The following is a 12,623-nucleotide window of genomic DNA, read 5'->3' as shown; positions in this document are numbered from 1 at the left end:
ATATTAAACAAAAGAAATCTAGGGGAGCAATATTAATATCCAGTGTATTGATAGGATCCTGGTTAATGAAATTTCATAGGAAAATATTTCAATATTGCAGTAATGAACTTTATGCACCTAACCACATGGCACTGACACATAGCCAAGACTCAGACTTAGATGGTAAAACTGAAAAGTCTGCAATCATGATAGGAGATCATGATTTGGGTTTTTTTTTTTTAATGTAACAGCATTTTGACCGAAACCAATAGTGCAGAGAACAAAATTAGGAATGCTGTATAATTTGGCTGGGCGCGGTGGCTTACTCCTGTAATCCCAGCACTTTGGGAGGCCAAGGCGGGTGGATTACCTGGGGTCGGGAGTTCAAGACCAGCCTGGCCAATATGGTGAAACCCCGTCTCTACTAAAAATATAAAAAATTAGCCGGGTATGGTTGAGGACGCCTGTAATCTCAGCTACTTGGGAGGCTGCGAGGTCGACAGCGAGACTCCGTCAAAAAAAGAAAAGAAAAAAAGCTATAGAATTTGCAAAACAAACTTAACCGTGATCATTATAACCTGCAACTACCAAAAGTCAAATGGAAAATGCTTTTCAATAGGTAGAACACATTTACAAAAATTTCCCAGTGCAGCTACAAATAAATATCAATTACAATTCCATAAGTTAATAAATTGAGCATAAGCTTGACCTCGTTGAAATAAAATTAAAGGTCAACAATTTAAAAACTGAATCTGACTATATTTATTTGATAATTAATATCCATATTTTCTAAAAATCTATAAATATTTATGTTGAAATTCAGCAATTAGTAAATAAAAACGAACAGAACATAAAACATTAAAACAATGATAGAATTATAAATAAACAGAAGGCAATCTAGACTAAAGATGATTAATAAAACTGCAACCTGATAATGTTAAAGAAAAAAATAAAGATGTGGCAATACTTATGAAGAAATAAAGTTTCTAGACCTGTGCAGGAAATACAGAAAGAGCCTATAGCATCTTGGAGTGTTGGAAAATAAGAATGTGGTAAACACAAAACAAACAAAAGTATTGATGAGGTCATGTTAGAACATTTATGGGGTTATATTAGAAGAGCACAAGAACCAATGAAAACAGCTCCCAACGGCCAAATTTTAAACAAGTTGAGCCACAGAGTAACTAAAGTATTATTGAATTATCATCCAAAGAATAAAATAAATACCTGCAAGTTCATGCTGTTATGAATAAATGAGTAAATTTAACAAATTGGAGAGAAGAGACAAAACCCTTCTGCAGAAGAATTCTAAATAAATGTACTAAAATGTTGCTCATTTTGAAAATGTTATATAACCTTATGTAAACAGAATTGTGCTTTATGCAGTTTAATGGGTTTTTTTGTTTGTTTTATTTCCCTCATCTATGTTGTTCCTTGTAGCTGTACTTGGTCCTGTTGCCTGCTGTAAGGTGTCCAATAGTATAAATGTTTCTGCTGTTGATGGGCATTTGGATTGTTTCCACTTTGGCCTCTTACAGTGTTGCTCAGAACACACTTGGCCATGTATACTGGAGCTCATGTGTCCTCTTATGTGTGAATGGATCCCTCATCATAGAATACAGGCAGCCTTCTGTAACCTTTGGGTTCAGCATCAGTGAATTCAACCAACTGCAGGTCAAAAATACTCAAAAAAAAAAATGAGTTTGTAAGTAATTCCTCTTCCTCTGCTTTTCAGAATAGCTTGACTAGGACTGGTATGAGTTATTTAAATGTTTGGTGGAATTCAGCAGTGAAGCCATCGGATCCTCAGCTTTAATTTACTGGGAGACTTTTTATTACAGCTTGGATCTCATTATTTGTTATTGGTCTATTCAGGTTTTGGATTTCTTCCTCCTTCTATCTTGGTAGGTTGTATGTGTCTAGAAACTTGTGCATTTCTTCTAGGCTTTTCAACTTACTGCTATATAGTTGCTCACAGTAGCCACTAATGATACTTTGAATTTCTGCAGTATCTGTTGCAATGCCTCCTTTTTCATTTCTGATTTTATTGATTTAGATCTTCTGTCTCTTTTCCTTAATCGGCTAAAGGTTTGTCAATTTGGTTTAACTTTTCAAAACAACAACTCTTTGTTTCAGTGATCTTTTGCATTGTTTTCCTCATTTTGATTTCATTGATTTCTGCTGTGGTTTTTATTATTTCTTTTCTTCTACTAATTTTGGATTATTTTTGTTCTTACCTTTCTACTCGTTTAAGAGGCATCATTAGGTGGTTTATTTGAAGTTTTTCCTCTTTTTTGATGTAGGGACTTATAGCTATAAACTTCCATGTTAGTACTGCTTTTACTGTATCCTATACGTTTTAATATATTGCATTTCCATTATGATTTGTTTCAGGAAATTCTTCAATTTCCTTCTTAATTTCTTCATTGACCTACTGGAGATTCAGGTGCATACTGGTTAATTTCCATGTGTTTGCATAATTTCCAAAATTCCTCTTGTTTTGATTTCTAGTTTTGTTCCACTGTGTCCAGAGAAGATGCTTGGAATTGCTTGAATTTTTGAACTTTTAAAGATGTATTTTGTTACCTAACATATGGTCTATTCTTGAGAATGATCCATGTGCTGAGGAAAAGAATGTGTCTTTTACAACTTTTTACACCTGGTGAATGAAGTGTCCTGTCAATATCTACTGGATCCATTTGATATAAGGCAGACTAAATCTGATTTAGAGCTTTCTATTATACTATCTTGCTCTGCCAATTCCTCCAGTTTAAACAATTATATACACCCATGTAATCATCACTCTAAATGAGACGCAGAACATTCCCATAGCCCCACAACATTTTCACATGCCTAGAACTTCCCAGTTAATTCCCACTGTCACCAGAGACAACCACGATCTAAGTTCTATGAGCACAACTTATTTTGGCCATTTTTTTGAATGAATATAAAATGAATCGTTGCTTTTTGTAACTGAATACTATTTAATATGCTATAGCTCTTCCACTCATCTGTTCAGACATGTGGATTATTCACAGTTCCTGATTTTTAATGATTGGGTAAATACCTAGGAAGAGAATGGCTATGGATAGATGAGTGGTCAAGTTTACAGAACATTGACAAACAGTTTTTCAATGGGGCTGTACAATGTTACATTCCCACAAGCAATGTATGTGAGAGTCAGTTGCTCCGAACATGATACTGTTTTGCTCAGAGCAGAGTACATGGTTACAGTTAATCCAGGAGTAAAACTGGTATTGATCCATCATGCCAATGGCAGGATGTTTCTTCTTGCCCTTGTGACTTCTGGTGTTCAAGGGGACATGTTTTTCACCAGAGGTCACAACAATAATTCCATAAATTAAAAGCTGAAATTCTTATGTAGCCATTTCTATCTCCTCACATCACTAAATAACCATGCAAAGAACTACGATTTTAGTAGGGGCGATCACTCTTTATTCTGTCAAGAAAATTAGGCTTTTGAAACACAATGAAACCTGAAGTAAAGTTGTAGGTCATGTCCGTTATGGAACAGACTTTGGCACCAAGATCTTTCTTAACAAGTGTGCTTGGGATTCATATCTGAGAAAAGGAGAGGAAGGAAGCATGTTTGAGCACAGGGAAAATTGGAGCTGAGGATTCGGGCCAAAGATAGTCTTGGCAAATCTGGAGCACAAATGGCCCTTCAGTGATGTGCTAAGTTGAGCAAAGATGGCCAAGCTTTATGCTCCAGCACTGAGCAGTCATGAAATGTGGGCCAAACTGGGAAGAGGCATGCTTTGGGTGAGGCAGCTCTCTGCAGCTAAAGGCTCTCTGCTTACTGCACTCCAGGGTCAATGAGGCTTTTATCTATCACATAAAATTTCATTCCTTGGTCATGCAGGATGTACTGAGAGATCAGCAGTTCTCTGGGCTACTCCATTCCAGTGAATGCAGTGTGCTTTCATCTTTGGTTCCACCGTGTCACTATTAGCTTAAACCTTTTCAGCCAGGCATCTCAGTCCATCCTCCTGTATGCCTGGAGACCCTATGTTGTCCCTCCGCTTGAATTTTCCAAAGAATAAACTTCTTGTTATGTTAAGAAAGACAAAGTTGCCTGAATGAATGGGAGAGACAGGATGATAAGAGTTTTTCTGCTCTTTATTGAGAACTTCAGACAAGCACCAAGTTTTGATTACTCATGCTTCAAAATGTACAGCCTTCCTGAAATTCTGGATGGGTGTGGGGAAGTTAAGGAAGGGTGGTACCAAGGTGGGCAGTGGTTTGCTTCTCTGAATGTTTCCTTCTTCATCAAAACTGTCATTTTCAATGTTAAAAATATATTCTGAATTTTTCCATTTCTCTGCATTTGCAATACTAACAATTAAGTGTAAGCAACTGTCACTCTCACTTGTATTATAAATAGTCTAATTGCTTCTCCTACTCACACATTCTCCACAGAACAACTAAGCTGATTACTTAAATGTGTCCTTCACACCTTTTCCACTGCTGTTTTAATGCCTTCTCATTTCAAGTTGAAGGAACACTACATAATGCACCTGACATGAGACACAAGGCCCTCCATGCTCTGCCCCCTGCCTCTCTCCCTTCCTCTTTATGTCCCAGACACAAATAAGCTTCTTTTGTATTCCTGGAAACACAAACTCACAAGTTCTATGTTAGGTCTGTTGTACTTGCTGGTCCCGGCAAGCAGGGAATTCTTCTCTAGACCTCCCCGTTTTATAATTGGGTCCCCAAAGTCTCCTGCTCAGTGAATCCTTCTGAGACCGGCCGCTCAACCAGCCCCAGCTCATTCTGCTCTGTTGTCTAATCCTTCTTTAGTTTCTATACAGCACACATTCCTGATTGAAACCTTGTTCACTTATTTAGGGACAATATTGGGTTGAGTGAATGAGTTACCAGTGTGAAACATACAAACAGCTTTGAAAAGGCAGGGAAGCCCGGGAGAGAAGCTAGTCAGATGGCACCTTCAGCCTAGGGTGGCTCATGTTTCCCAGCAATTTGGGTGCTGCTATTTAGCTGAGAACCAGGCTGAGCCTAAGGCCAGCCTCAAAGCATGACTGCAACCCAGTGCTCCCACCTGGCCAGACAGCCAGAACCCCAAAACCATGCCCTGAGCTCAGCATCACCACACAATGTAACCAGCCCATAAAATGCATTTTGCCTTAAAAATTTTCAACTAATTATGAAGAAAAATGCATGGAGAATAACCTCCTTTCCAAGTTGTTTGAAACTACAATATTAGAAGAAAGTCAGATGTTACGTTTTGGTGACTTTTAATTCATTTGTGAATAAATACTGGTGACATCACATTTTGAATACCTCAATGACTCAGAAAGATACTTTTTTTCTAACTCTATTGACCTAATTGGTCATAAGAGGTTAGTTTTGCTAGAAAGGGAGAGTTGGGGTGGGATAGGTAAGGGAAGAAGATTGAAGGGGAACCACATTGTGAACCCTTCAGAAGTGCAGCAGCCTCCATAGTTGTTCCAGCAATTGGGACGCTGGGATAGATGAGTTCGCAGTAAACCTAGGAAGACCTCGTTCTCAGAGACACTCATGTCCAATGGATGAAATCTCAGCTGGTGACACAGAAGTAGAAGAGTCAAGACATTAAAAGGTCTTGCAGGATAAAGAATATACTTAATATACTCAGCAGCACCCAGGTGCCTCACCAGAGGGGCTATCTCAGCACTGAGAGGCTCTATAATGGTAGTGGTCTGAAAATTTGCCCAAAATTCTGAGATGTAAATGTGAGCAATATCAAGAAACCCTCACATAGCAGAGCAGTGAAGTATAAAGACTGACCATGGGCTCAGAGGCAGGGGCCTAGCAGCACCCAGAATCCTTGGCAGGATGCTGGATCCTGGGCTTAGTGGTACAGGCCTGTTCATCAATGCTCCATCTATGGGCAAGGACTTAGACTCAGGGCCTGAGGCTGAGGGCCTAAAGCTGTGTGCCCTGTGACCGTCAAGAGGCACCTCCTGGCTGGAGCCTGGAGTATTGGCTCCTGTGTCCCCAGTTACAGAGGGCAAGGACCATGGCCACATCTATCAGTTGAGGGGCTCAGACGAGGGTTGGCAGAGCTGGGGTGGGCAGTGGGTCCAGGCTAAATTCGTGGGCTGGGAAGCATCATTGCAGGATGGAAAGGCCATGGGAACACCAGGCACAAGGGTAAGGCAATGGGAACCACAGCCCGAGGCCATAGGTTGAGTGGGTCATGACCCTGTTGACATGAGTGGTGACTGGGGCCAGGCTAGTCCTCTCCAGCACTTGGATCTTTCACCAGGTGGGCATCTCCAGGCTGGCGTGTGCCCTGGACTCCATGGGGTCTGCAACTGCCCCAAATGACTGTGTTTCCACAGGTCATAGCACTTGGGTTACAAGATGCCCACAGTGGCTTTCCCATCACTGCACTGAGACTCCACTTTGCTTGAATTGATCTATTCCATGGTGGCAAAATTCATGGCCTCCTGGAAGTTCAAGCCATGGTTGAAGCCAGCATGGTGGCCATAAAGAAACCATTTAGAAGTTTAGCCTTCTCCTTGAGTTTTCCCCACATTCAGCCTTATCAACTGCAAGCACAACAAAATAAGTTTTGTCTCTTCCCTTCCATCAATTATAGTTCTAAAAATATTTTCAGTGGTTAATAGTGCAAATTCCATACATTATTGACTGAAGTGCCTCAAATATCTCACATTAAGGAAAATGGTGGCTTGGGTCTAAAGTATCTCACTACTAGATAAACAATTTTGTATTTTATTTTATGGAAGGATTCATTGCTTCCTTGTGGGTGAGTGTAAACCAAGACTGACTGTTGAATTTTATCAAATGATTATCAGCATCTATAAACATAATCATATAATTTCTGGATATATTTACAAGATAAGTTATATTTCCAGATTTCCTTGCTTTAAACCATTGTTACCTTCCTGCAATAAATCCCATGTAGTCATCATATGTTACTCTTTTAATGTACTTAGATTATCTCAGCTAATGCTTAAGTTAAAATTTTTACATTGATGTTCATCAATAAGTTTTGTCTGTTTTCTCTCATTCTGCGATTCATCAGGATTTTCTGTCAATGATGTACTTATTTTAAAATATGAAATGTTTTTCTCATTTTAAAGGCCTAGGTATACTAGAAATGAAGATGTCACACAATTCCTCTGCAAATTTGTCTAATCTTCATTTTTGAATGGGCAGATCTTCTGCTCTTTCTATATTTCAGACACAGAAATTTATGCCTTAAATTTTTTGTTTAGTAAGTTAATTTTTCTAACAAAAAATCCATATCATTGGTGCTTTGTGTTGATTTAGTATATATTTTACAGTTATTTTAACTCATTAATTTATGTGTATACATGTATGAATTCCTTCCAACTACTTTCAGTTTATCTTTTCCTAACTTGTACATTAAAAGTTTAATCCAGTTAATTTCATTCTTTGAATATGATGGAGAAAATACTTAGGGCTGCAGTATTTTCAGCACTATTATAAATGAATCTCATATATTTCTTTGTATTTTATTAAGTTTTAAATCTAGAAACACTCCAATAATGCTATTGTGTCCCAAGCATTGATATTAACAAATTGCACATATTAATGCATAGAACTGTCAACTAAACACATGAGGTAGGTGCTATCTTCATTTTATGTTGAGGAAACTGAGTCATAAGGTTAAGTAATTTTCAAGGTCACACAAGCTGATAAGAGAAACTTGGGAACAAAATCAGGCTTTCTTACTGCAGAGTTTATGCATGTAATAGATATTGTTTTGTGAAAATTTGGCTTTTTTGGTACTTGAAGAGAGGAAGTATTTTCTGTCATCTAGTAGGTCAATACTACCTTACTATTAATGTAGTTTAAGTTTTCCGTATCCTTATATTTCTCCGTTTTTCCTGCCTTGGATGAGAGACTGTTTCATTCACACATTGCTGTAAAGAAATACCTGAAGGCTGGGTGTGGTCCCTCATGGCTGTAATCCCAGCACTTTGGGAAGACAAGGCAGGTGGATCACCTGAGGTCAGGAGTTTGAGGTCTGCCTAGCCAACATGATTAAACACCATCTGCACTAAAAATACACAATTAGCTGGGTGTGGTGGCAGGCGCCAGTAATCTCAGCTACTAGGGAGGCTGAGGCAGTAGAATCGCTTGAAACCAGAAGGCAGAGGTTGCAGTGAGCTGAGATTGCGCCACTGCACTCCAGCCTGGGCAAGAGCAAAACTACATTTAAAAAAAAAAATCCCTGAAATTGGGTAATTTATATTATAAAGACAAGAGTTTTAATTGGCTCATGGTTCTGCAGGCTGTGCAGGGAGCACAGGAGCTTCAGCTTCTGGGAAAGCCTCAGGAAATTTACAGTCATGGAGAAAGGGGAAACAGGCACATCACATATAGCTGGAGCAGGAGGAAGGGAGAGGGGGAAGGTGGTACACACTTTTAAACAACCAGATACTCCTAGAACTGTATCACAAGAATAGCACTACGGGGATACTGCTAAATCATTCATGACAAACCCCCGCCATGATCCAGTCATCTCCCACCAGGCCCCACCTCCAACATTAGAGATTAAAATTCCACATGAGATTTGGGGAGGAACACATATCCAAACCATACTGGTGACTTAAATGTTCCTATTTTTAATCTGTTTCTTTAAACTTGTCTTTTACCTACTATAATTTATACTTTGTGGAACTTACTTGAATATTCATGACCGCTGTAATTTCATTGTGAAATTTAGTATTTTGCATTGTGAAGACCCATGCTATGTACCTTTGGTCTCAATTCAGGTTTGCCTGATATTAAGATCTGTAAAGCTACTTTGTTCTTTGTTTGGTATAGTTTCCCCATTCTTTTATCTCAATCTCTTTTCTAAATCACTTTCTTTTGGATATATATTTTTTATATTCTAATTTAAAAAACATGTACTAAGAATTTTATTTTCTTTGGAGATACACATTAGAGACAGCAAATTTAATTAACATCAGTATAGTTACAAAATATCTCTGAAGCCATAACTGGCTAAGTAACTCAGTTGGTCAAAAGGTCTAGTTTGTACATGAGCAGTGGATGGTGGCCTGGGATAAAGGGCATGTTGCAATTGAAGGATTGTGAGAAGCCCTGAACCCTACTGGGGCTGTAGCAATGTCCAGTGGAATCCGGGGTCAGAGACATAGAGGACCAGATGAGAAGTAAAAATGAGAGGTTCAGTCAGATTCTCAGCATCATCCACTGTAGGCTCAAATTACCATGGGATCTGGACTCATAGCACTGTAAGGGAGGTATCCTAAGGGGGACATCAGAAACAAGTGCTGTCCATGGCATCTAGGCCATGGTGGAGGCCACAGGCACAATGTGAAGTAAACAGAGAGTCCCTGAGAGTTTCCACAACATCCTATGGCAACCTGTTGGGAGGAGCGTTCAGTGGCCTCTGGAAGCCCTGGTTGTCACAGTTGGAGACAGTATCTGGGGGCCTTGGAAATGTGTCAGTTACTGCAGGTAAAGAATCTTCACTGAGGAGAGGCTGAGGCTACAATTGTCCTTGGCAAGAATCTTCTTTGATCCTGGGGATGGAATAAGAGACACTGACATTTGTCACCATATTCCATAACCATGGGTCCAGAGGATTGATCATGCATTAGAGGAAAATATCCCCAAACTCAGTGATGTATCTCTGCCTGTCTTTAGCCCCAGCAGATGAGTCAGGAGCCCAGGAGATTCTGGAAAACTTAGTTGAGGTCAGAACCCTAGAGCCATAAGAGTGGTCCACTGCTACAACCTTGCCTATGTTCACCAGGGATTTCCAGTCCCCACCAGTGTCCCTGGAAAACTTAATCAAAGGCACAATGACATTGGGAGGAGTCATTCAGACAACATCAGGGAGATTACTAGTAGTGCTGTTGAGGGATAGCAGGCATGGGCCAGGGTGCATGGTTTCATCAGGATCCAGTGGGGGCCTCAGGAGTTGTAGATCAGGGACACAGCAGCAGCCAGAACCCTTGGCAAGATGTGGAGGGCCACCACTCAAAAGGACGGATTTGTCATCAAATCATTGTCAAGCTGGAGCTGAGGCCTGCGGCCTTGAGCTCTATTCCTTGTGCCCATTAAAAGGCGCCTCTTGGATACAGGCTGAACAGTTGTCTCCTCAGTCCCCAGTTCTCGAGGACAACGACCACGACCACGACCTCGACCACGACCACGACCACGACCACGACCACGACCACAAGAAGCCCAGCTTCCAGTGGAAGGGAGAAGAACCTGGGCTGATATCCCCAGGGTAAGTGACTGGGTCTGGGTATGATATGCAGAGCTTTGGAATGCAGATCCAGGCACATTATCAGTGCCACAACCTTTTGGGTTGTAACAGTGCCCTGGGGACACAGGCTGTGTGGGACACCGGGCTGTGAGGTTTGGGAGAAGCCTCAGGCCCAGAGCAGCTCTTCTAAGTACTATATCATCTCTCCAGTTGCTCAGCTCTTGGCTTTTTGCAACCCTGGGCTCTGTGCGATCCACAATGGCCAAGTCTTGCCTGTGTTTCCAGAGCTCATAACTCTCGGGTTGCACAATGCGCACGAAGGCGTCCATGGAAAAGGTCACCCTCGCCTCCCCACAGCTACACTGTGAAGCTACTTTGCCATAATCAATCCATCGTGGAGTGGCAAAATTGATGGCCTCTGCGCAGTTGAAGCCATGGTTGAAGCCAGCATGGTAGCCATAGGGAAAGGTCACCATGAACTCCCCAGCCTCCTGAGTCATGCGATTGAAGGGGATCCCATTCTTTTTGAGAACTGTTGGCGAGATGAGGGCCACCTTGTGCCGCAGGAAGCCCTCACAGCCCCGAGAAGTGTCCGGGAAGAGCCCCCTGGCCAGACGTTCCAGGCGCTGACTATGTTCTGGGGGCACTGCATACCATGTTTTGGGCTCCCCAAGGTGCAGGTAGTTGATGCTGTAAAGGTCCATGTCCTCCGTGTGCCAAGCAAACGTGGTCTTCCACATACCAAAGTACAGGTAGGGTGTGTTGACACCCTCGATGACAACCCCACATTCCTGCTCCAGCAGGTCCAGAATTGTTCCCAGGTGTCGTAGGTTCCACTGTTTAGTGTTTTCTTCAAACAAGGAGCCACTAATATCAGCACCATAAATTGCTGAATTACCAGGGTGGCTCTTCCAGTATTGTCGCTCCAAATCTCTAAAATTCCAGTGTGGTGGAGTCTGATATTTTTTACTGTTTGCCAAGTGGCGATACTCCGCCACCCTCATGGCTTTCTTCTTTTTATGGTATTGAGTAAACACCCCTGCCTGTCCAGAGGTCACCTGCTGGAGGGGAGTGGCTATTAAGATGTCTCCGATATCATCATACATCTGTCTGGCTTTCCATTCCTTGGGTGGAATTACCTTGGCGAGGCCAGCTCGGTGTGCGCCTTGGGACTCCATGTAAGCAACATATTTGTTGAAATCTGTAAATTCTTCCATGGTGGGGTAAAAAGTCATGATGGTATGACTTGTGTTCTGGGGACTGGAGTGCGCAGACTTCATGGCTGCACACAAGAAGTAGCTGACTCCCAAGTTCTTAGGTGTCCTCTAGATGCCTGAGAGCGCTGGGGAGTAATTTCTTTTCTCCCCTTTGTTTTTCAAAACACTTTGGTTTATCTGGGAGGGAGTAATTCACACTTGAACTTTCAAACAAGTGAGATCTTTCACAGGCTTTCTGAATCCCCAGAAGGACTCCACTCTAGTCAGTATATTTTTGTCCAAAGAAGTAGAGTATGTCCCAGCTCTACCTGCAGCTCCGTGAGTTTCCTCAGTTGGGGGTATCACTGTGAGGCTTCTCCTGATTCTCAGGCTTGGGTGCACTAGTAGCAGCTAGTGTACCACTCTACCTGGGGGTCTCTTCTAGGAAGTCAAAACAATACACCTAAACAACAACAACAAAAGATACAGAATATTCATATTTTTAAAATAAGTATATGACCAGACAAAAGAAATATTCAGGTAGCATTAAGCTAAACTAAAACATATGCTATGCTAACATCAGGTATGTTAACATTGTCAGGCCTCTGAGCCCAAGCTAAGCCATCATATCCCCAGTGACCTGCACGTGTACATCCAGATGGCCGGAAGCAACTGAAGATCCACAAAAGAAGTGAAAATAGCCTTAATTGATGACATTCCACCATTGTGATTTGTTTCTGCCCCACCCTAACTGATCAATGTACTTTGTAATCTCCCCCACCTTTAAGAATTTGTAATTCTGTGTAATTCTCCCCACCCTTGAGAATGTACTTTATGAGATCCTCCCTGCCCCCAAAACATTGCTCTTAACCCCACCTATCCTGAAACCTGTAAGAACTAATGATAATCCCACCACCCTTTGCTGACTCTCTTTTTGGACTCAGCCCACCTGCACCCAGGTGAAATAAACAGCCTTGTTGCTCACACAAAGTCTGTTTGGCGGTCTCTTCACATGAACACGTGAGACATTTGGTGCCGAAGACCCGGGTCAGCGGGACTCCTTCGGGAGACCAGTCACCTGTCCTTACCCTCACTCTGTGAAGAGATCCACCTATGACCTCAGGTCCTCAGAACAACCAGCCCAAGTAACATCTCACCGATTTTAAATCAGGTAAGCGGCCTCTTTTTAC

The 12,623-nt window shown here is 41.6% G+C and overlaps 1 protein-coding gene across 1 annotated transcript; it reads right to left on the bottom strand.

Annotated features, from left to right (window-relative positions):
• Positions 1–8,836: 8,836 nt before the first annotated feature.
• On the bottom strand, positions 8,837–12,028 carry KDM4E (lysine demethylase 4E). The gene has a single exon (XM_038005305.2). It carries the CDS (start codon positions 11,515–11,517, stop codon positions 10,006–10,008), a length of 1,512 nt encoding a protein of 503 aa, XP_037861233.2. The 5' UTR covers positions 11,518–12,028; the 3' UTR covers positions 8,837–10,005.
• Positions 12,029–12,623: the final 595 nt, after the last annotated feature.

This window comes from Chlorocebus sabaeus, chromosome 1 (assembly GCF_047675955.1).
Source record: "Chlorocebus sabaeus isolate Y175 chromosome 1, mChlSab1.0.hap1, whole genome shotgun sequence".
In the NCBI taxonomy this organism is placed as follows: Eukaryota; Metazoa; Chordata; class Mammalia; order Primates; family Cercopithecidae; genus Chlorocebus; species Chlorocebus sabaeus.
This window is presented reverse-complemented; position numbering and strand designations above follow the sequence as displayed.

Bases quoted from the DNA above. Each gene is read 5' to 3' on its own strand.
- KDM4E (XM_038005305.2), bottom strand. From the start codon at position 11,517: ATGAAGTCTGCGCACTCCAGTCCCCAGAACACAAGTCATACCATCATG.